A 26,442-nucleotide genomic window follows, 5' to 3' on the forward strand; every position below is an offset into this window, starting at 1 on the left:
GGGGCCTGGCCCTGCGAGGGACTCTCTCTCTAAGTGTCCCTCCTCTATGACATTCCCTGGGGGCTGGACCTACTGCCTAGGCCTGGGACCCTCACTCTGCACTGAAGCCTCTTGCTGGGCGGTCCTCTACAATGCCTCTGGTTATCTGGGTTCATGGCTCCAGTGGGGGAGTCTCACTGGGCATCTGTACTCCACGAAGTTCCCTGCATTCCAGGACTACTGACCCGTCCAGAGTGCCTTGCCTGGTGGGAGAGACTCACCCAGTGGCTCTGAGTTGGTCCCGAGTCTCTAAATACCTCCTCTTCTTGAATCCTGAGTCCTGTCAAAGGGCCTCCAGTCTCCTGTAGGTGTCTCAGGAAGGGAGCCGCCCTTCCAATGATGATGGCCATGTCCTCAGGAATAATTCAAAATGCCTGCACCAGCCTCCAAAGAAGCTGGGGAGCCCCAGTGAGAGTGCACTGAGTCAGCACAGAGGCAAATGCAGTGTCCCTCTGCAGTAGGGGGGCAGGCGGGCAGGCTCAGCAATGGCATTCGACCTCACCGTGGGGGTCAGGCGGGTTGGCTAGCTCCACCCGACCTCAAGTAAGATATCAATGAGAGATATGATAAAGACAGTAGGATTAATTCTCTATCCAGTATCTCTTGCTTTCTTCAACATAGCATTCTATCTCGTAATACTCGTAATAAAATTGTTACTGTCTTTTTAAAGGACACCAAGCTTATTATTTGTTGTTTTGTTAATAAAGGCATGATAAAACACATTGAGAAATAATGTTACCTGTATAATTACAAGCAGGGGTTTATATACATATAATTACACAAATAATTATGCAATTATATATATATATGCATATATGTATTATATATTTTTAAAGGTTGGTTTTTCTGTATTTTCATTCTTTCTCATCCACTGAGAAAATATTTATGAAATAGTTGTCAGGTAGCAAGCACGGTTATAGAACCTGGAAACATGTCAGTGAACAAAATAGCCAGAAATTTTTTTCATAAGGCTCACCTTCTAATACAGGAAGGTTGTTGGTGAACATTAACTCAAATTGTACATGTCAAGTAATGACAAAATGTAAGAAAAAGGAAAACAGAGAAGGTTGTCATTAAATATTGGATAGTTAAAGACCTCTTAAGAGAGGTTAAAGTTAGTTGAAGGGTAGAGTATAAGAAAACCACAATATAACAATCAGGGGGAAACATTCATTCAGGTGCTATGGTAGTATATAGGTCTTGAAGTGCAAAGAAGTTTGTTCTGTTCAAGGACAAATGAGCATGATTGATATACGGATGAGAAAGATTGGTACAAATGTCAAATGGAGAATTATTTAAGAGCCCAAGTTGTCTTCAGTTCAAGTAATAATCTGAATTTTGTTTGAACTAGAAAACTGTTAGGAGATTTATATGAAAATTATTTTAGCTACTGTAGAAGAATGGATTACTCAGTATTGGAAGGTTTAGAGGAAATACTTGGGATAGGGATATTGTGCAATACTACAGAAGAAAAATGATGCTTTTTTTCTGGTTTGAGGTAGCATTATTACAGAAATAAATCAATATATAGGTAAATAGATTCTAGACGCAATGCAAGTACTGTCAAGTACTTGTTGATTGATTCTAACTTAAGGCAAAGGGAAGAAAGAAATCAAAAAATGTTTTCATGTTTTTGTTTGAATAACTGGAGGGATGATGGTAACCATATACGAAATAACAAGGTGAAATGGGAATTCTGTTGTTTATTTTTGTTTGACTTTACAACATGTTAATTTGTCCATGAACACTTCTGTTTATAAATCCTGCTGAGTTTGGTTAACCTTAAAGAATTGGGAAAATGAAAACATGTGGTTAATCCTATGCTTATTATTGATCATATGATTTTGGGTAGCAATTTCCTCTTCCTTGGAAAAACAATTTTCAACTCTTTTTAAAAATGCAGTAAGTGAGGAATGATGTTGGCCAAATTATATTGTTATGTTGTGTGCATGTAGGAATATGTAAAAACAAATCCCACCAATATGAACAACTATAATGCACCAATTAAAATGTGGGACAAAATAAAACTGTAGTAATAAGCATAAAAGAGATATAAAATATCCATGGGAAAAAGACTACGACTGGTTTGATTAAGAGTGTTTATATTAACTTGTAAACATGATCCCAAGCATTCAGATATTAACCACTTCATATTATTAAATGGTATAAGACAATATCAATTTAATACAAAACAGATTACGTTAGGTCATTCGAGACATTAGAACATCATGTAGCAGAATAGCATTACTGTAAAATTCCAGAGAATGTGTTCTCATTAGTTTATCCTTTATCATGCATTATTATAATTAACCTTAAAATGGCTGACAATTCTATTTTATCAAATTATTCTTTTATTTATCCAAGCATTTATTTAACAACAAAATATTTAGTTAAGAGCTACATAATATTCTCAGTCCTAGGAATACAACTGGGATGGAAAGCAGACTTAGTCTCTGCCACCAGCAAAATTTTATTCAGGCAGGAGATGTCTTACTTAAAAAACCTGAATGAATTAATAATTTTAAATGTTATGTAGAAGTGAACAAAAAAGAACTGAATTCTCTGGTCAGGTTTACGTTGAGCAGTTATAAAAATGCCAAAATACAAAAAAAAAAAAAAAGAGAACAAGCTGAGCGTGTGTGTGCGTGTGTGTGTGCGTGTGTTTGCAGGGAAACATGTAAAAAATGGCTTTCAGATAGGATGTAAACTGTTCAGTGGGATTTGTTATAAGAGTAAGCATGTCTTGATCAAATAACTGAGAAAATACATATCAAATATCAAAAATGTATATTCTGGGTAACACTGATGGATAAAACCCAATTGATACTTCAGTTTCCAGCCCATCATGTAAGAAGCTTGCAAGTTGCCAGTCTTTCCTAAGAAGTCAAAAACTAAACAAACTAAAAATAAAATAAACAGCCATTATTATATCAGTAAGAAAGGTAAGAAAGGTGAGGTTGCAGTATAAACTACTGTCCCTCCATGTTGAAATGACATACAGACACATACAAAGAATTACAACATGGTAGAGAAAATACCTACTAGCAGAACACTCTCTGGGAAACACTGCTGTGGTAGGAAAACTTAAAATGTAATTGATAAATTTCTACAGGTTTGGAGGGCTGGAGATAATAGTTCGGTGGGTATAGTGCTTGCCTTACATGCACAAAACCCTGAAAATTTTTTTTTTTCCTGCAGGGTTGATATGGACCAATCTGAAAGATAAAAATTCCAGGGGAGGATCCGGTTATATGGAGTCTCATAGTCTTAAAAATTTTACCTCTAGGAGCTTAATCTTCCTTTTTTTGGGGGGGTGGGTGAGTTACCAGGTCCTTCCATATTTCCGGGAAGGAGAGAGGAATTTTAAGTATTTCAAAATGCAACAACCATTCTGTTCTTAAATATGTCTTCATTTCAGAAGAAACTATTTCAACAGAGCCTAATCTCTTGAAGTTTATCAGAACCTGACTGAATGGAGGGACAATGAATATATAATTTCATCTTACTCTACTTACAACCTGGGAAAGAGGAAATATTCAATTCTGATCATCTCTGACCATCTTGTCCCACTAAATGGGGTGAAAACCTGAGAAGCACTTGTGATATTCACAGACAGAAAGACTCATTGCAGACAGACATGTTAAGACTATAATCACTTTTGATTCCCACATATTACTTCCCACTACTTCATTGTTATAGGCTAATTTATAATATCTAATTTTAATTGTTACATCATAGCTGATTATCCAGGTAAAATTATAAGGCATATTAAAAGGTAAATGGTACAGTATGAAGAAAGACAGCAAATGTCAAACCAGAATTAGAAATGGCATGGATGCTAGAATTAACAGACTGAGAATTTAAGACAATTATGGTTAAAATGTTAAGAACTCTAATGGATAAAGTAAACAACATGTAACTACAGATTGACTATACAAGAAGAGAATTGGATCTATTAAAGAATTGGAAAAAGGTACTAAAGTGAAAAACAGTAACAAAAATAAAAACTGTCTTTGATGTGCTTATTAGTAGACTAGACAGAACTGAAGAAAGAATCTCTGAGTCACAGCATATATCAAAGGACGAGATACTCCATAAATCTAGAATTCTCTACCTTGGTAAATTACCCTTTCAAAATAAAGAAGAAATAAAGAGTGTCATACAAACAAAAATGCCAATGAAACCATTTTGGAAGAAATGCAAAAACAAGTTCTTTAGAAAAATGGAAAATGGTCAGAATTTCAAATCCACATAATGAAAGGAAGAATGTCAGAGAAGAAATAAGTGAATGTAAATTTATTTTTTTTTCTTTTTCATAATTTAACAGATAATAATTGATTGAAAATAATATTGGAATATTTTCTTAAGTTTATATTCATGTAATTTATTTACATGTGAAATGAATGGTGACAATAATACAAAGAACGAGAGTAAAGAATTAAAAGTAACTTATTATTATAAGGTATTTTTCAACTACTCATGAGCAGCAAGTGTTATGTGAGGGTAGAATTGTATTACTTGTAAACTCTAGAACAACAACTTAGAAAAGTAAAAACAAAAGAAGGAATAAAGGAAATACAACTAATATGCTTAGAAATGAGAGAAAACAATTATATAAAATGATCAGTTCAAACTATGAAAGACATAAATATAATAAGACAAAAATAACCACAAAGAACAAGGGCAAGATATAGAAAATAGTTACAAATATAGTAGATAATAATTCAGCTGCATTAATAAATCTGTTCAAATATCAATGGTCTAAGTAGATAATTAAAAGTGTCAGAATAGATAAAAATCAAATGTGCACTGTGTAATGGTATTTCAGTCAACAACAGACTATAAGATGGTAGTTCAACAAAATTATGTTAGAGCCAAAAAAATAGTGACAAAATAGTCTTCATAATGTCAGAACACAATGCATTATCATGTTCTTGTGGTGCTGCTGGTGTAAATAAACATACTGCACTGTGGGGAGCCATCCTTGTTAGCAGAATCAGATGAGGTTGACCCTATGGGACACCTAGACCTGGCTTCCAGGAGCTAGCCGTCCCGGAAGTCTGTCCCAGATTGCAGGGAAGTATGTGGACTGTGGGTGTAGTTCCCTGTCTAGTTTCCCTGAGAAAATGGCTTCCCTAACTCCACCTCATCCTGTTCATCACAGAAGAAGCCCCTCTTGTCCTTGGCCCCTTTACCTGTGTGACTATAAAATAAAGGAGAGTTGGGCTACTCCATGTTGTTAGAGGCCAGAGCTGGTATGGCCAGACCTGTCACGCCCCTCTGATTTAAAAAAGGGTATTGGTTCTTGTGTGTTTATTGATTAGATAAGTTTATGGGTAATTGATTGATTTATACCCAACATTATCTTCCGGTAGTTAACCCTTTTCTCATCCATGAGGGACATGGCTGAGAGACCCCCACACTGCACCACTAGTTGTATAAAATTATAGCACATACAGGTATGTAGTATAAATAATAGTGTAATCATGATGTATTACTTTATTACTAACTTATATGCTTTCTATACAATACCTTTGTCATTATTCATGAGTATATACCTTCTATTTGTATCAAAAATGTTTACATTAAAGCTGCATGTTTTGTGACTGTAGCCTTAAACATCTCTTATTTTACTGCACCTTCTTCTGAGTGCCTTAAGAGGCCATGTTGAATATTTGATCTAATCCATCTGTTTGTGTGAGTATACTTCAAGATTCTCCACAATGACAGAAATGCCTAATGATGCATTTCATAGACCATATCCCCATGATTACATGATACATGACAATATGCTGTTTACAAGAAATCTACTTTATGTACAAAATACATAAAGATTCAAAGTAAATGGATAAAGAAATGCACACTATGTTAACACTAATCAAAAGAATGCATGTCTAGACATACTTATCTCAGTGAGAGCTGGCTTCACAGCATGGGAAGTCATTAGAAATATAAAGTAGTATTACACAATCATAAATGATTCAATTCATAAGGAAATCTGTGCATCAAAAGGTGAGGCAAAAATTAATAGGACTTAGGACTTACAGAGAAATATGTGAATCCACTGCTAAAAAAATTGGCAACTTTTACATCCCTCTCTCAGAAATGGAGAGAGCCATCAAAAGGGAAAAAAAGAGAGTGAAGAAGAGATAAGGAAAAAAAGAAACAAAAAAAAAATCAGAAAAAATTTCAAGAAAAAAAGAATATTTTTAAAAAAGATTTTTTAGTTGTAGATTAACATAATACCTTTATTAATTTTTTTTTATTTTTATGTGGTACTAAGGTTTGAACCCAGTGCCTCAACACATGCTAGACAAATATTCTATCACTGAGCTACAGTCCTAGTCCTTAAAAGAATATTAATAAGAATGTATAAAATAGAAATTGCAAAATCTGCTCAGCGACCATAATGGGATTAAACTATAGATCAATAAAAGAAATATAGCTAAAAATACCTCATGTGCTTCAATATTCAACATCATACTTCCAAATAAATGAATAAATAAATAAATAAAATATTTAAAGTTATTTTGAGATAAATGAAAGTAAATCACAAATTATCAAAATTGGAAAATGAGGTGAAAGTAGTTATTAGAGAGAATTCTGTAGTATTGATCCATACATTAGAAGCTAAACATGATCTAAAATGAATTACTTAAATTTATATCTAATTAGAAAAACAAGAGCAAATTAACAGAGTAAGCTTAATAAAATAAACCATATACATTAGAGCACAAATAAATGAATTTGAAAGATGAAATCACAGAAACAATCAACAAAACTAAAATGTGATTCTTTGAAAAGATCAGTAGTATTGCTAAGCTCCTACCCAGGGTAAGATAGAGATAGGACACAAATTAATGTCAGAAATGAACCAGACACATCCACAAAAGACTACAATGATTGACAGGATGATGAAGAACTAGGTGAACAACTTTATGACTACATATCTATAACCTCAATGAAATAGAGAAATTTCTATGAAAATGACAACAAAAGAATATCTGAATTGACCTATATCTAATGAACAAATTTGATCTATAGTTAATAACCTTTCTAAGCAGAAAGTTCCAGGCCCAAATGCCATATGGTGAATTCTACCAAACCCTTCAGGAAGAAATTGTGTCAGTCCCCCACATCTGTCTTAGAAGCAGATAGAATACTTCCTAGCTGATTCAGTGAGGCCAGCATTACCCAAATACCAGGTAGAAAATCATTGATGCAGAAGGTAGAACAAAATAAAATTTATGTTCCATGTGGAGGGGCTCTTCAGTTATCTTCACTATTGTGTAGATCTTACTTACTTGGAGCCCCTGATCAAACAATGTTGTTAAACATATACACATTGCTTCTCACAGGTATTTGATTTTAAGAAGTGAAAAGTGTTTTTTAACAGTGTGTGAGGACAAATGCCTACAATTACAACTACTCAGGAGGCTAAGGGAGGAGGATCACAAGTTGAAGACCAACCTGGACAATTTAGTAAAACCCTGACTCATAATAAACAAAAAGACTTCAGATGCAGAGGACCGATAGATGGCTTGCACAGCATGTGTATAACCCTGGGTTTTATCCCCAACACTGAACAAAAACAAAAAAATCAAAAGGTTCTTTGTTACTAACATCTACGATTTTCTTTTATTTTTACCAACACCTATTCTTCAAATTTTGATGCATGTGTATGTGACATGCCCACACTAGAGCAACAATATCAAACCTGCCACTGATTAAAAGTGTTTTATTATCATGAAAATCTCAGCATTTGTGTGGCCCATTGATCTTTGAGTCATTGTAACTTTTCTGTTTGTTCTGTTATGTTCAGAATCTACTTTATATGTCTTTTAAGCATTAATTACAATGTCATTTATCCATCATTACAGTATCAAAGTATCATTAAGCTGCCCTTAATGTTTCCTGTGCTTTATATATTCATTTCTTCTTTCCCTTGACCCCAACTGCCACTCACCTCTTTTTTGGCCCTATATTTTACTTCTTCCAGAATGACACATAGTTGCAATGACATAATTACACAGGCTTTTCAAGCTGGCTTACTTTCTCTAGCTATATGCATTTAAAGTTCTTCCCTATCTTTCCATGCTTTGATAGTTCATTTACTTTTATGATTAATATCCAACTATGTAGATGTCACCCAGGTTATTCATCCACTTATTAGAAGATTTTTTTGTTTGTTTCCAAATTTGGGTGATTATGAATACAAATGTGGATGTAAATTTTCAAATAGTATTGTTTTATTTATTTTCCTTTATTTAAAAATTTTTTTTTAGATTTTTTTTTTTTTGTAAACAAATGGGATACATGTTGTTTCTCTGTTTGTCCATGGAGTAAAGGCATCCCATTTGTTTAATCATAAATTTACATAGGGTAATGTTGTTTGATTCATTCTGTTATTTTTTTCCTTCCCTCCCACCCCTCTCACCCCTCTTTTCCCTCTATACAGTCCTTCCTTCCTCCATTCTTGCCACCCTCCTTAACCCTAACCCTAAACCTAACCCTAACCTTAACGCTAACCTCTCCCACCCCCCACTATATGTCATCATCCACTTATCAGCGAGATCATTTGTCTTTTGGCTTTTTGAGATTGGCTTATCTCACTTAGCATGATATTCTCCAATTTCATCCATTTGCCTGCAAATGCCATAATTTTATCATTCTTTATGGCCAAGTATTATTCCATTGTATATATATGCCACAGTTTCTTTATCCATTCACCAACTGAAGGGCATCTAGGTTGGTTCCACAATCTGGCTATGGTGAATTGAGCAGCAATGAACATTGATGTGGCTGTATCTCTGTAGTATGCTGATTTTAAGTCCTTTGGGTATAGGCCAAGGAGTGGGAGAGCTGGGTCAAATGGTAGGTCCATTCCAAGCTTTCTAAGGAATCTCCATACTGCTTTCCAGAGTGGCTGCACTAATTTGCAACCCCACCACCAATGTATGAGTGTAACTTTTTCCCCACATCCTCGCCAACACCTATTGTTGCTTTTGTTCTTGATAATCGCCATTCTAATTGGGGTGAGACAGAATCTTAGGGTAGTTTGGATTTGCATTTCTCTTATTACTAGAGATGTTGAACATTTTTTCATATATCTGTTGATTGCTTGTACATCTTCTTCTGTGAAGTGTCTGTTCATTTCCTTGACCCATTTTTGATTGGATTATTTGTATTCTTGGTGTAGAGTTTTTTGAGTTCATTATATATTCTGGAAATTAGCGCTCTATCTGAAGTATGAGTGGCGAAGATTTTCTCCCATTCTGTAGGCTCTCTCTTCACATTACTGATAGTTTACTTTCCTGAGAGAAAGCTTTTTAGTTTTAATCTATCCCAGTTGTTGATTCTTGCTTTAATTTCTTGTGCTATGGGAGTTCTGTTAAGGAAGTCTCATCCTAAGCCGACATGTTGAAGATTTGGACCTACTTTTTCTTCTATAAGATGCAGTCTCTGGTCTGATTCCAAGCTCCTTGATCCATTTTGAGTTGAGTTTTGTGCAGATTGAGAGATAGGGGTTTAATTTCATTCTGTTGCATATGGTTTTCCAGTTTTCCCTGCACCATTTGTTGAAGAGGTTATCTTTTCTCCATTGCATATTTTTGGCACCTTTGTCTAGTATGAGAAAATTGTATTTATTTGGGTTTGTGTCCATGTCCTCTATTCTGTACCATTGATCTACCTATCTATTTTGGTACCAATACCATGCTGTTTTTGTTACTATTGCTTTGTAGTAGAGTTGAAGATCTGGTATTGCGATACCCCTGCTTTGCACTTTCTGCTAAGTATTGATTTAGCTCTTCTGGGTTTCTTATTCTTCAAGATGAATTTCATAATTGCTTGCTCTATTTCTGCAAGGTACATCATTGGGATTTTAATTGGAATTGCATTGAATCTGTATAGCACTTTTGGTAGTATGGCCATTTTGATAATATTAATTCGGCCTATCCAAGAACATGGGAAATCTTTCCATCTTCTAAGGTTTTCTTTAATTTCTCTTTAGTGTTCTGTAGTTCTCATTGTAGAGGTCTTTCACCTCTTTTGTTAGATCGATTCCCAAGTTTTTTTTTTTTTTTCGAGGCTATTGTGAATGGGGTAGTTTTCCTAACTTCTCTTTCTGAAGATTCATCACTTATGTATAAAAATGCATTGGATTTATGAGCATTGATCTTGTAACCTGCTACTTTATTGATTTCACTTATAACTTCTAAAGTTTTCTGGTGGAATTTCCGGAGTCCTTAAATATATAATCATGTCATCAGTGAACAGGGATATTTTGAGTTCTTTTTTCCTATTTGTATCCCTTTAATTTCTTTGGTTTGTCTAATTGCTGTGGCTAGAGTTTCAAGGACCATGTTGGATAGAAGTGGTGAAAGAGGGCACCACTGCCTTGTTCCAGGTTTTAAGGGAAATGCTTTCAGTTTTTCACCATTTAGAATAATATTGGCCATGGTTTAGCATAGATGGCCTTTACATTGTTAAGGAATGTTCCCACTATCCCTATTTTTTCTAGTGTTTTGAGCATGAAGGGATGCTGTATTTTATCAAATGCTTTTTCTGCATCTATCAAAATAATCATGAGATTCTTAACTTTAAGGCTATTGATATGGTTAATGACATTTATTGATTTCCGAATGTTGAACCAACCTTGCATCCCTGGGATAAAACCCACTTGATCGTGGTGCACTATCTTTTTAATATATTTTTGTATGTGATTTGCTAAAATTTTGTTGAGAATTTTTGTGTCAATGTTCATTAAGTATATTGGTCTGAAATTTTCTTTCCTCGATGTGTCTCTGTCTGGTTTAGGTATCAGGTGATATTGGCTTCATAGAACGAGTTTGGGAGGGTTCCCTCCTCTTCTATTTCATGGAATACTTTCAGGTATATTGGAATGAGCTGTTCTTTAACAGTTTTGTAGAACTCGGCTGAGAACCCATCTGGTCCTGGACTTTTCTTAGTTGATAGGCTTTTGATGATCTCTTCTATTTCATTGCTTGAAATTGATTTATTTAAGTTGTGTATGTCCTCCTTGTTCAGTTTAGGTAATTCATATGTCTCTAGAAACTTGTTGATATCTTTGAGGTTTTCTGTTTTGTTGGAGTATAGATTTTCAAAATAGCTTCTAATTATGTTTTGTATTTCACTCGTGTCTGTTGTGATATTTCCTTGTTCATTCCGAATTTTAGTAATTTGAGTTTTCTCCCTCTTTCTCTTTGTTAGTGTGGCTAAGGGTTTATCAATTTTGTTTATTTTTTCAAAGAACCAACTATTTATTTTGTTAATTTTTCTGATTGTTTCTTTTGTTTCAGTTTCATTGATTTCGGCTCTGATTTTAACTATTTCCTGTCTTCTACTACGTTTGGTGTGGTCTGCTCTTCTTTTTCTAGGGCTTTGAACTGTAGTGTTAAGTCATTTATTTGTTGAATTTTACTTCTTTTGTTGAATTTTTCCCATGAAATAAATCTTCCTTTAAATACTGCTTTCATAGTGTCTTAGAGATTTTGATATGATGTGTCTTTGTTCTCATTTACTTCTAAGAATTTTTTTGTTTCCCTCCTGATGTCTTCTGTTATCCATTCATCATATAATCGTGTATTTTTTAATCTCCAGGTATTGGAGAAGTTTCTGTTTTTTATTCTGTCATTTATTTCTAATTTCAATCCATTATGATCTGATAGAATACAAGGTAGTATCTCTATCTTCTTGTATTTTCTAACTTTGGCTTTGTGGCATAGAATATGGTCTATTTTAGAGAAGGATCCATGTGCTGCTGAGAGGAAAGTGTTCATTCTTTGTTGCATGGTATATTCTATATTGTCTGTTAAGTCTAAATTATTGATTGTGTTATTGAGATCTATGGTTTCTTTATGCAATTTTTGTTTGGACGATCTATCCAGTGGTGAGAGAGGTGTGTTAAACTCGCCTAGTATTATTTTGTTGTGTTCTATTTGATTTCTGGAATTGAGAAGGATTTGTTTGACGTACATGGATGAGCCACTGTTTGGTCATAGATATTTAAGATTGTTATGTCTTGCTGATTTATGTTTCCCTTAAGCAGAATGCAATGTCCTACATTATCTCTTCTGACTAGTTTTGGCTTGAAGTCCACATTATCTGAAATGAGGATGGATATTCCAGCTTTTTTGCTGTGTCCATGTGCATGATATGTTTTTTCCCATCCTTTCACCTTTAGTCTGTGGTTATCTCTTTCTATGAGATGATTCTCTTGCAGACAGCATATTGTTGGATTTTTCTTTTTAATCCAATCTGCCAGTCTATGTCTTGTGATTGATGAATTCTGGCCATTAACATTCAGGGTTATTATTGTGATATGATTTGTATTCCCAGTCATTTGACTCATTTTTCTTTTTTGATATGATTTGGTTTCTCCTTTATTTGGCTATTCCTTTAGGCTAGTTCCTCCCATTGTTGATTTGCATCGTTGTTTTTCATCTGTTCCTCATGGAATATTTTGCTGAGAATGTTGTGTAATGCCGGCTTTCTTTTTGTAAATTCCTTTAGCTTTTGTTTATCATGGAAGGATCTTATTTTGTCATCAAATCGGAAAGTAAGTTTTGCTGGGTTTAAGATGCTTGGTTGGCATCGGTTTTCTTTCAGGGCTTGGTAAATGTTGTTCCAGGCCCTTCTTGCTTTTAGGGTCTGGATTGAAAAATCTGCTGATATTCTTATTGGTTTCCCCGAGTGTAATTTGATTCTTTTCTCTTGTGGCCTTTAAAATTGTCTTTCTTTTGTATATTAGGTATTTTCATTATAATGTGCCTTGGTGTGGGTCTGTTGTAATTTTGTATATTTGGAGTCCTATAAGCCTCTTGTACTTGATTTTCCATTTCATTCTTCAGATTTGGGAAATTTTCTGATATTATTTCATTGAATAGATTGTTCATTCCTTTGGTTTGTTTCTCTAAGCCTTCCTCAATCCTAATAATTCTTATACTTGACCTTTTCATGATATCCCATAATTCTTATAGATTCTGTTCATTTTCTTACCATCTTCTCTGTTTGGTCAACTTTGTTTTCAAGATTAAATATTTTGTTCTTCATTTCTGAGGTTCTGTCTTCCCGGTGTTCTATCCTATTTCTTATGCTTTCTATGGAGTTTTTAACTTGGTTTATTGTTTCCTTCATTTCAAGTATTTCTGTTTTATTTTTTTTTTTTCAGTATCTCTAACTCTTTATTGAAATGATCTCTTGCTTCCCGTATTTGCTCTTTTAACTGTTGACTGGTGCGATCATTTAATGCCTGCATTTGCTCTTTCATCTCCTCCTTCAATGCCTGCATTTGCTCTTTCATCTCCTCGTTTGCTTCCCTGATTGTTTTAATTATGTACATTCTGAACTCCCTTTCTGACATTTCTTCTGCTGTGCTTTCATTGGGTTTTATTGATATAGTATCTAGATTTGTTTGGGACATTTTCTTCCCTTTTTTTCTCATATTGGTCAGATATCAGTGGGACTCTGAGATATTACAGATTTCCTCTTTGGCTTATAGTGTCCCTGTAGATTTCCAGTGTATCACCTCCAAGTCTTCAGTAGCCTGATGTCTTGGAAGAACTTGATAATGCAGTGCTTCCGAAGAAAGCTGCCCCTAGCCCGCTACTGGGTCCAGGGCTGGGACCTGTCTCTGTGTAGAAAAGCTCTTACTGGGTGGGTCTGCTCCAAGCTGCTGGCTGTGGAACGAGCCTGCCGCCAGAGGGAGCAGGGCTGCTTGTGGAAGTCTCTGGCTGCCCTGCCCTGGTCCCAGAAGCCGCCTGTGGGCTGGGGCCCACCGCTGGGTCCGGGACTTGGAGCTGTCTCTGTGTTGAAAGGTTCTCACTGGGCGGCCTGCTCCAAGAAGTTGGCTGTGGAATGAGCCTGCCGCCAGAGGAGCAGGGCTGCTTGTGGAAGTCTCTGGCTGCCCTGCCTGGGTCCTAGAAGCCGCCTGCAGGCCGGGGCCCACCACTGTGTCCAGGATTTGGAGTTGGCTCTGTGTGGACTGGCTCTCCCTAGGTGGCCTGCTCCAAGAAGCTGGCTGTGGAACGAGCCTGCCACCGGAGGGAGCGGGGCTGCTTGGGGAAGACTCTAGCTGCCCTGCCCTGCTCTGAGAGGCTTCCCCTGTCTGGGCTTGCCGCCTGGGCCGAGCATCACTTGATGGGAGAGACTCACCCCACGGCTCTATGTTAGTCCGAGTCTCTCAATGCCTCCCCTTCTTGAATCCTGTGTTCTGGAGCGACGAAAGATGCAGTCACCCTCTAGTCCGCCATCTTGGATCACTCCTAGTATTGTTTTTTAGAATCATAATTGATTGTGCAATAAGACTGTGTCTTACGTAGTTGAAATTTCCTTTCCTCTTTTCTTTTCCCTTCCTTCCTTCCCTCCCTCCCTCCTTTCTTCCTCTTTCTTTCTTTCTTTCTTTCTTTCTTTCTTTCTCCTGTAATATATTTGAAATCTGTATTAAGAGTGATTAATTTCCAAACCTATGACATTCCTTTTTATATCATCACCAAATGACTACCTCTTTATTCTTTTTTTTGTTCTATATTTGAGGCATGGAAACATGCAGTAAGTTTTCTAAGTTTCCACCAAGTATTAAAACCTCGTTCATTTTAAATATATGATAAATATTTGATAGTGAAAATGCATCTTTTTCTATGTATACATCATTTAATGATTGTTTTAAAATTATTATATTGAAACATATCAATATAGTAATCGGTGATCACATATTTAAAATCTTTCATATAAATGAATAGAGATATTTTAAAAATAAAGTATACATGTTTAATTTTCCATATTTTAAAATATATGCAATATTTCTGATGTTTTATTTCAAGAGTTAACCAATATTTCTTAAACATATAAAAGTATTTTTATATTTGAAAATATGTTTGGGGGAGAAATGCCTCATGTTATACATTTTACTTAAGAAATACATTAATTTCCAAAAAGTTATTATATAATAGATTTTAAAACATAAAATACTTCTGCAAAAAACTTCATAATTTTGATGAAAAGACATTTGGACAAATTGGGATTTCTTTTTATTTATTCTGTGTGAAAATACATGATGAAATGAATTGTAATGGAAAAAACAATCTTACTGGTATTCTCAACCCAAACATTTTGGACTTATTCAAAGTAAGGTAGGATTAAGTATAGATTTTAAATTGTGTTCTACAATGCATCTACTTTTACATTCTAACATTAAGATCTTTTTTGTTGTTGTTTTATTTTGTTTTTTAGGAAAGATGGATCAAAAGAACCAATAGTGGAGATGAGAACAGAAGATGAAAGAATTACCAATCATGAAGATGGGAGCCCAGTAAATGAGCCAAATGAAACCACACCACTAACAGAACCTGAGTATGTAGATGAAATGGTTACTTGTTTTGGAATAAATATTAGCAAAATGAAGGACATTTTCATCATTTGTTATATGTATTTACAAATATCATTATTTATGAAAAAAATTGTATCATTTCCTTTATAATGAAAATATTTGTGTATATCAAAAGCTGATTTCCTCTTGAGACATTTTCCATGAAATCTTAGCCTCACAGTCAGAAAAATTCCACCATTAAATAACATAATTATGACATAATTTATAGCCCTTATTTATTTATGTTTGCCACCCTCATAGCTCCATTACAACTATAATAGGTTCTCTAATTAAACTTGCAAAGGTGAACATATGCATTCATTCATGCATATAACATTGAAATGATTCAAATCAAAGAACTTTTTAAGTAATAGTAGTATTCTATTGAATGCAGCTGTTAACAATAGCACTATTATCATACTGTACTACTTACGAAACTGACTTTAAAATTTTTTTTTCCAAATTAGTTTCTTTTTTTTCTACCAGCTACCATTCCCTTACAGTATAATTTGATTTCACATTTTTATCTCCAATCATAGGCTGTTTTCACAGCTGAAGAAAGTGATTTTTCTCCCAGAAATCCCCTCCGTTTGTCACCTGGAGGGTAGTGCAAACCTGTAATCCCAGTGACTCAGGAGGCTGAGGAAAGAACATAACAAATTTGAGGTCAATCTAGACAATTTAGTGAGATACTGTCTCAAAACAAATATATTTCAGTGTTAAAGCAACCCTAGGTTACATCCCAGTATGGAAAAAGAAAGAAGCAAAAAGGAAGGAAGGAAGGAAGGAAAGAAGGAAGGAAGGAAGGGAGGGAGGGAGGGAGGGAGGGAGGGAGGGAAAGAGAGAGAAGGGAAGGGAAAGGAAGGGAAGAAAAATGAAGGGAAGGGAAAGGAAGGAAATCCCTGCTGTCTGCCCTCAGTGGGCTCTAGTAATTAATATGTAGGAAAGAAGAAAGTACTACTTTATAGCTCATATTTCAGTATAAGTCTTCAGATCATTATTAGTGATTGCATTTAGAGCTTATTGTTTTCTCAATAGAAGTTAACTATTTGAGAGTCACCTGTCACAAAGGAGGTTTTATAATTTTCCTTTCACAAATCAGAAGACTTTTCAAGGAACAAAAATATCTCAAACACACACACACTCACAAATCCCTATTAACACTTACAAAGTTATATTTACATGTGCAATTTATTTAAGAAAATGCCCTTGCATGCAACTAGACTATGATTTAGTAACTACATTAGATTTTAGAAAAGAAATACTCAACATAAAAATAATAGAATTAGTTGTAATCTTTTAAAAATATTTAGCATAAACATGTGAAGTAAATAATATTTATACAGAAATATGCCATTCACAAAGTAAATACATTTATTTAGTAAAAACTAAATACAGAGTTTTATATGTAAAAAAATATATTAAGCATTATGCAATACCCCTATTAAGTCTCTAAATTTCTAAATATTTTGATGACAGAAATGACCCTTTGGCCTCATTATTTCTCATTGTTTGTGTTTTCATCACTTTAAAAAGAGAGAGCTAATGAATTGCAAATGCCCTATTAATAGCATACATAAAGAGCATCCCACATTAAGTACCAAGTAGATGCTACCTCATTCTCAATAATAGATCTTAGTTTTTGCCTTAGTTTTTGACTTACCTTTGATTGGTTACTTTTCACATGAAAGCTTTGATTGTCATAAAGCAATTGTTTATCCTTCTTATTCAAAACCATGAAATAAATTACAAATAGCAACTAGCTTAGAACATTAACTCCTCCACAAAAAGATGAAATTAAAGACAGAGGTGAATTGGAATGGGATTTGTAAACATACTTGATTCTCTTAATGTGGAAAATAATCTTTTGTCAAGGAAAGAAATTTCACCCCAAAAAGTCTCATGTAAAAGATATAATTATAAACTAGTGAATGCTAAAACACTGGAAAACCAGGAAACCTTGATTCAATACTACAATGACTTGATCAAAATGGCAAAGAATATTTAGATTGCAGTGACTCATGGACCTTACTTGGAACCACTTGTACACATATGCATAAGATCATATGAAAATTTGTGAAATTATCAGTATTAAGAAATAAAGGCTGTTATTGTTTTCTAGGTTATTATTGGAAACAACTCTCAAAAAAGTGACAAGAAAAGCGTAATAGTGAAAAGAGGCCAAAGAAACACATAATAAACACAAAAAGTTCCTAAAATATGTTCATTTGCATTAAGTTCCAAAGAACATTGCTATTTCATACAGTTTTTGAATTGTATGCAACAGAATATTCCAGCAAATGTTAATTGTTTTACTTGAAAAATTTGAGATAATAAATTATTTACTTAATATATAAAAAGCTCATTTAACCTTTAAAACAGTTATGTTTTAGTATCAAATAGTTACTAAATCTAAGCTGTCCTATATTGAACAATTTTCATTCAATTTGATAAATATGTTTTTTCCTACATTTTTTTTAATACACATTATATTTTTACAATAGACAATATTGTTTTATTCATTTTTAGGTTATTTTACTAATAAACTAATTTGATGGTTCTTTTAACAATTTGATTTTTCTCACCTAAGAACTGTAGCATATTACCTCTATAGAGCATTCACTGAAATGTTAAGGACTATCTCTTAAAATGCTTTAACAATTGAAATTTATATTTCTATTTCCTCCCAGAAAATTACCATTAAAAGAAGAAAATGGGAAAGAAGTCCTAAATCCAGAAACTATAGAAATTAAAGTTTCTAATGACATCATTCAATCAAAAGAAGATGACAGCAAAGCGTAACCGTATTACCGCGACTTGATGCACACTACAAAGAGCATTTGGATTGCAGTGACCCTATGACCAAAACTATTCCATTGACCTTAATTTCTTGGGAAAATTCTAGCTTGGAATAGCTTGTACACATATACATATGATCAGATACTCCTGCCCATGGTCCATTTCCTTCTGTTGTTGTTGTCGTGATTGTTCATTTTGTTAAGAATTTCAGTATAGAGACTTGATTGACACCAACTCTTGGGTATCAATTTGATTCTATGATTGAAATACTGCAATTTATTATATGGCTAAAGTGCTCTATTTCTTAAGAACTTTGTCTTACCTACACCAACAAACATATTCCAAACTCTCTTGCAAATTAGGGTGTAATGAAAATCAAAAGAAAACAAAAGCTTTGTGAGCTAAATGTGTAAGAAAGCCCTGCATGTTTATGAAAATTTTCTTGGGCAAATGGATTTATAAAGTGGCTTTCAGCTGAAGATGAAGGCACGTAATAGAGGTTACACTTTTTATCAGGGGAACTTCAGGGAAGCCAGGCTTAAAGGAGCCAATAATCTTTAGCAGATATTAAAAGTTGAGGAAACTTTGGAGAAAACTTTCAATTTATGATTACAGTACATTTTCAACACTGATTTTTGATAGATTGAAGTATCAAATCAAAATTGTTACCCATTTGAACGAATATTAGTTGTGTGCAAAATTAGATTAAAAAGACTCCCTGAATCTGTGTCTTTATATGCCATATTCACTCACAATGGATTACACAGAAAGTAAATGTACTACAAGTGAAAATAATATTGATTTTTGCCCTCAGCTTCAAATAAAATAAATTGAAATGGGAACAATATAAATATGTTGTCTTTCTTAAAGTTTTAGGTCCTTCAATGAATGAAATTGGGTAATGGAAATTAAACTAAGTTTAGTTGAAGAGAAGTTATTTAACATTTAAATGTGCCATAAAGTGTCAGTGATCAACAGTTGTATTGCCACTGTGTTTTTATGCTGAATGTTGTAGCTAGAGTTCATCTTAAGATTTTGATAAAAAAATTTTGGTTGACAAACTCCCTTAATTATTCACCATAAACTTTCTAGTATCACTTGGTAGTACCAGAATAAAATACTAATTAACTTCCAAGCTATGCAAGCTCCCAGAGGTAAAAGTCTAAAACACGATTTAACTTATATATAAGGAAAAATGTATTACTATAAATATACATAACCGTTGGGAGCAGGTTTTAGATGATTTCTTAAGTTAATCAACCAAAGGTTTTTTTGGGCCCCATCACATTCATTACCTTTGGTTTTTCAGGTGTGAACTGAATAGCTCAACTATTGCCTGATATGAGAACATATTCCAATAGAACATTGGAGAAAATTTTAACAATGAAGAGGGACCCACATTAAGAATATCTCTTTATAGAGATAATTTCATGAATATTAAATATAATATTAGTGCCACTCATGAATATTTTTATTTGCAAAGTGCTTGAAACTGTCAACCAAGGAGAGACAAGTAAGTAATTTTATACTATTCCTCACTTTGCTGGCTGATAGCAGGACAGAATATGCCCATCTGCATGTTAAGGCATTGCCATAAAATGTGGGGTTATTATGCAGGAATCTCTCCTTGATACCTGTTCTGACATAAACTGATAAAACAGAGATTATCCAACCAGTTTTTGACAGATTGATGGTTGGTGTTTACCTTTGTCTGATCATTGGTTTTGTTTATTTTGCTGTGTTTTATTTTGTTCCAATGTGCTGAAACTAGTCAAAATACTTGAATTAGTTTGTTTGTGCAAAATGACAAGCTTAGTAAAATGTTTATGAAGCAATAGCCATGAGTGCTGAATTTTCATGGATAGGGCCACACAATTTCACACTAAGGATACAGAAAGAATTCCATGATGGAGAAAACAATTTTGCATGTTCACTGTTATGTTTGTGCTACACTGCAAGAACAGAGAAATCATAATAAAGAGCAAAATATTTTTGTGTTTTCTCAATTTGAAAGTTCTGTTTTCTCATTTCTTTGGACTTTCCATGTAAAGCAATTGAAGTACATATTTCTTTCTTGCTGTTAAATTTCTTGCCACTCATGTGGAAAAATTATCTGAAATTAATTCATAGATAATTTGGAAATAATTGTAAACAGACTGTTTCAAGTGCACTATTTCAGTTGTCTGAATGATCCTTACCTCTTGTCCTTGAAATCCATGCCATGCAGAAATAAGGTATTACTGTGAAAAAGTTTTACTTTTTTGACATTTCAATGGAATGCTCTGAGTTACATTAATTGTAAGTTTCCAAGTAAGAAATGGCTTGTAGTAAATTGCAAAATAGGAGTAGAACTGAAATAACCTATTTCTTATTTTTCATTCTTATTCTATACTAAATACATTCATATAACTGTGCATATGTTATTTTTATTGTCTGGAGTACTCTTAAATGTTCGCATAAAATGTTGAGTTGATTGAATATACATACTGTTAAGATATCTGAATCCTATGCTATTTTAAGCCAAGAAGCAAAAATATAACTGAAAACACTGATATTTCTAAATAGGTTATATTCATTTAAATAATGACAACCTATAGAAGGAAACAGTAATATCAGAATTTTAATAAATATTTTGTTTAAAAATTGACACAGGTTAGTGTGTCAACTTGTTTAACAATGATTTGCAAATGAATTTAATTAGAAATTGTGATTTTTACAGATTTATTTATTATTTTTGTGAGATAAGACATATTGCCATCCTATTAATACTAAAATCTAACAATGTACTGTCTGTGTTTTCTTTTATTTTTAATATTAATACCTACAAAGGCATTTTTTCAAAGGCTATTTAATCCAGAAAAATTCATATGTGTTAGTATTTGAATTAAACATTTATAGAAATAGATGTTATTAATAAAATTATTTATTTTAGTGCCAATAATTAATTATAAATTTATAATCATATCTTCATTTTATTCTTTGTATTTTAAATAATTAAGATGTATTTGTGCCTTTGAATTAGCATGACATTCTCCTTTATCAAAAGAACAACTTAAACTGCCATCCTCACAGATATATTTTGCTTATACGTAGGACCCTGGAATTATACTGTCTTAGTTACATTCAATGAATTATCTCAATTGAAACTTATTTACCTTGGATATAAAATCCAAATTATACTCTTTTCATTCATTTGCCCTTGTGACATTTCATTTTGTGTGTACACAAAATATTTTTAATTTGTTCTGTACTATCGTTTTAGATAATAATTACATTTTAGCTATTGTTGGAACTGAGTCATTAGACAGTTGTAAGACAAAGGCAGCAAATGATGCAGATGATTTTTTTAAATAGGGAAATTACTGTGGTGTCACTTGGGTCTTCATTATTCCTGTTGATATATATTTGATTTGAGATCATAAATCATCCTTGTGATGATAAGATAATCACTGATGAAAATATCTACAACTGAAGTGGTAGGAATATTCTTTCATTTATTAATTTAGGAAATATTGGCATAACATTATACTTATTTATGAAATCAGTAGTGTTCTGTTTCTTGGAGAACAAAGTAAATGTTCAATTTGAATTCCTCATGGACATCTTTTACAAAATTATATCCAGAATGCTTATTCAACAAACTTTAAGAGCAAGTGAAAATATTTTTTAAATGAGATTATTAGCATTATTTATGCCTAGAAAGAAATATTTACATCTTCTTCTTAACCCTTTGGAGCATTCTTACATAGCCTCTCAAATTGAAATTACATATAGATAAATTGACACATAATAAATTTAAATTGTGGAAGGTCAAAAAAATGAAATGCTCTAATTCCCAAATTTAAATATGTCAAGAATGTGGTCTATGCATGGGCTTAATGATATTCCAAGCTGATATTTCAGTGAGAAAGTGATAAAAGGGCCTAGTCATAGTAGTTGCTGAGTTGATGTAATTTTCTTCCAGGTTCCACCCTTTCTTTTTCAAAAATTGCATTTACCCATGTAGATGCAGCTATTTGAAAATGTTATACAAGAATGCTAAAAGATTATTTCCCTTCTTATAAAAGTCAGAGACTTTTATATTATATATAATGGTAAATATTTATTTAATAAAAATATTCTTAGGTAAAGTTCATTATTCTCTGGGATTTCACCAATAAACTATTAATTGGTATCGCCTCTTTAAATTTTCTTTTTTGGCAATTTTCAGGTTTCTGGCCACACAATGTTTCTAATTGTTATTATAAAAATTGTCCATATGCATTTAAACATTGCAACTCTACTTTCTTCTCTGATATGAAAACACTTTTCCTTTGACATCTATTTTTAGCTTTCCATGGAAGAGAATAAGCAAAGCAATGACTATTGGAGCATTTCAGTCACAGCCAGACAGGAGAGTAAAGGAAAAATGAAATGAAAGGATCCAGAAAGGCAAACTGAACTTCTACTTTTGGAATAGTAAGGAGGACCTAGCTGGGAGAAATGCTGGGCCAGAGAGTAGGGACATTGCATATATGAAAGTTAAGGCCAATAATACTGATAGCAAGGAGAAAAACCTAGTGACATCCATAAAAGAAAGCTAGCAGAAATAGAACCTATGATTCAATTTACAATTTTTTTTGGAAAACAATATGCATACTATGAAATAAATGATATTGCTAAGAGCAAACCTAGTTGTTCCAGCTCTTAAAGAAATGTTCATGGTTTAGCATTTGCTTCTAACCCCTGTTAGAAATAGGTGAACTTCTTAGACACAATTTATTTTTGTTATGTGAATTCTATGGTGTGTTCAGTATGCATTAAAACATACTACACTTTATTTTCTTTAACTTATATACCCCATTCAAATTCTATATTCTTACGTTAGCTACCATGAGGTTTTCTTATTGTTTCAGTATAGTATGTCCTTATGAAATGCTGTATATATATGTCTAAACTGTAAAAATTATACTGCAAATGTTGAAGTTTTGTATTTATGAGAGACATTGAAAGTATGGCTTATGGTATATCAAAATTGTCACTCTTCACCATTTGTATATTAATAGTAAAGATACTTTTACTTTAATAAAGTGTTGAATTTTATGTTTATTTCAAATAATACCTTTACAAAGAATGAACTTGTGGCTTGACAAATACTTTCAGGTCTAAAATTTTTTTCAACTGTATCTCTAGATATTCATAAGAATGCTTTTTGCCATCTTACATCATTCTGAATCACAATCTTTTGACTTCTCTGTCCCCAGCTCAGAGAAATTAATGAACTATTTAAGGCATGATCCCTTAAGATGTTTAGGATGCTCATAGAACAGCAGCATATAGCATCATCTAGGAAGTTGGCAGACATCTAAATTTCTGGACCTCACCAGAGATTGGATGAATCAAGACTCAAAGTCTTTCTTGTTATTCTGATGCACATTAAATTTGAAATTCACTGGCTTTGAGGCACAATTTTTTTCAATTGCCAAATATTTACTTGTCAATTTATAAATGCCAGGCATCCTGCTAAGTGTAGGAGCTGATGCTTTAACACACCCCCAAACACCATGTTCTGCAAAACCATGCACTTTAAAAACAGGATTGGAGAAAATATAAGGTTAGAAAATGCTACTCAAAACTTAACTTTGGAGACAGAACACTAATAAAAATATGCCTACTCCCAAATTATGGCTTAAAAAGAAATATTAAAATAGTTAAAAAACATATTAAGCAAATTTTGAATAATAACCAATATTAATTTCTACTTCATGTTCAAATTTAATTTCTCATTATTATACACTTTATCACCTTATAAATGTGAGTTTTAAAAGGAGACAAGTTAATCATTCTTCATATCCCTTGATAAGGTATTTTTGTTTTTTAAAAAGCCAGTGTAAAATGTGATTCATTCTTTACATTTAATAATAATTTGTGTCAGTTTTTAACAAAGGAATGATTTCTAATATAATCTTTACAAATTCTCCAAAGTAACTATACATATTAAATAAAAATAACATTAAACATTCTTTGAGGAATGAACAAGAGGACATTTACATATTCTTTCAGTATCCAATATTTACTCAAAGGTTAATTATAATGAAATGAGAAAAGTGTACCACAAGATAGAGGCTAAAACTAAGTATCTAATATATTTTTTAATTTATTTATACCATGTTGAGATTTTAGTGAATTCTGTTTGTTTCCAAAATATTGCATAATGTATTTTTTACTTGTGTATAGGCAACTCACATGTGTCCTAAGATTCATGTTATGTATGTCATCAGCATTCTAAATATCTATTTTTTCTTCATAAGTTTTAAATACATGAGAAAGAACATTATCCAAATATAAATAATATTTCTGTTTTAAATGATATTTTGTTTACACACTAATTTTTGGCATGAATCTGATAGCCAAAAAAGAAGACATTTGTGCATTTTAGCTTTTCTGAATTTAACTATTTCTGAATAATGTAAATCATATTCAAGAGACAGTGTTTTCTTTAGCTTTTAGACAGGGTAAAGGCACTATACTAGAATTATAAATTCAAAAAAATTTAATATGCTCTGTCTTTTTATGAATAAAGTATGCTGTAAAACAGATATTACTAGTATTTAGATGTCTCAATATTTGAAAAAAATTAACCTGATGATTTAATTCATTCTAACGCCTTCTGTTTCATCTCTAGTTTCTACTTCATACTTCCCTCATCTTCCTGTCTCCTATCACTCAGGATCAAGTCTGAAACTGATTTGAAAATATTTTATACAAAAGAAAGAAAAATTAACAAAACAAGCCTAAAACTTTTGTATACTGTCACATCTATATATCATGCAATTACCATTATCTTCAGAGAGTAATTTTAAAATGGAGTGTTCTGAAAGAAAATTGCAACTTTCTTTGCAATTGGAGGCATTGTCTGCAGAGAAGGCAAAAGGCATTTTATTTGTAAGCAAAAGACTCAAAGAGAACATGCAGGAAAGGATGAAACACACATAGGATTACTCAAATGGAGGTGGGGAAGTTTGTGTGAAGACATCCTACAGGTTTTAAGGGAAAATACCCTCTGAGATGTATCCATGAAATTCTTGTCAACTCCAAATTTAAGGTATTATGCCTTTATTTACCAGAAAAAAAAAATTGAGGAAAGAATTTTCCACACTTTAGCAATGAGGATTAAAAGGGGATAGAACTGAGATTCTTAAAGTAATATTGGAAAACACATAAACCAGATGTGCAACTAGAATAAACCTAGGTTCACATACCAATTCTATCACCTATTTGCTAAAGAGCATTTGAGTATTTACATAAAAATATATACCTTATTCCTTATCTATGAAACTAACATAAGGCAACTACAATTTTTTTTCATGATTGTGAGCATTCACTTGTCTCAATTTTATGCCTTCTTCTTCCCTCCTGGTATGTTGGAGACAGTCAACGTATTGATGTATTAATTAAAGTTCTCCAGAGGAAACAGAAATGCGTGCGTGCGCGCACACACACACACACGCACACACTTGTATTCCATAAAATTATTCATATACATATTTTATACATATATTCAATTTTTATGCATCCCTTCTCTGAAATTATGGAGTCTTGAAATCTCATGAATTTTCAGGTTCAAGAAGCAAAATGGTGCAATTCAGTCAGTCAATGAACATGGTAAGATAAATAAATTCCACAAACATGGGTACACTGCTATACTTTTTGCTGTGAAATAAATCCCTTTGTTAGAAGCAATGCTGCATGGAATCCCTTAATAGTGAATAAGGCATTCTATAATTCCATGAGATGGTAGTTTTGAGGGAAGCATTATATGTAGGGAAAGAAAATCTAGGTATGGAGTAGCATCTATTTCAGTAAGAATATTCTGATTCCATGATGGAAACTGTCCAACATAATCAATCTACATGCCAGGGAGTAGTTGATTCTTTTAGGCAACCTGTCATATCAGGAACTCAGCATTGGTCTCTGCTATTCAAAAGTTGGTCACTCAGTTGTGGCCACAGTCAAGTTGGTTTTGGTAAGTGGCAGTCCATATTGTTAACCATATGCACTACCTCCTTCCATTTTGCCCTAGATTCTTTGTTCGTGAGACCACCGGTTGACAACAGGGATACTTAGAATCAGAGCCTCCCTGGGATCCATAAAATGAGTCATCCTGACCACCTGATTATTAAAATCCTCTTTTGTCGAGATTACTTTTTATTGAACATTCATATCAAACACAAATA

The 26,442-nt window shown here is 33.2% G+C and overlaps 1 protein-coding gene across 1 annotated transcript in view; it reads left to right on the forward strand.

The window, feature by feature from the left end:
- Positions 1–21,062, forward strand: part of Ncam2 (neural cell adhesion molecule 2) — a 508,956-nt gene extending 487,894 nt beyond the window's left edge. Inside the window, exons 17-18 of the mRNA XM_047565377.1 lie at positions 15,292–15,411; positions 18,118–21,062. Coding sequence (XP_047421333.1) covers positions 15,292–15,411; positions 18,118–18,229 — 232 coding nt within the window. The 3' untranslated portion in view covers positions 18,230–21,062. The remainder of the gene's footprint in view (positions 1–15,291; positions 15,412–18,117) is intronic.
- Positions 21,063–26,442: the final 5,380 nt, after the last annotated feature.

Source organism: Sciurus carolinensis, chromosome 9 (assembly GCF_902686445.1).
Source record: "Sciurus carolinensis chromosome 9, mSciCar1.2, whole genome shotgun sequence".
Lineage (NCBI taxonomy): Eukaryota > Metazoa > Chordata > Mammalia > Rodentia > Sciuridae > Sciurus > Sciurus carolinensis.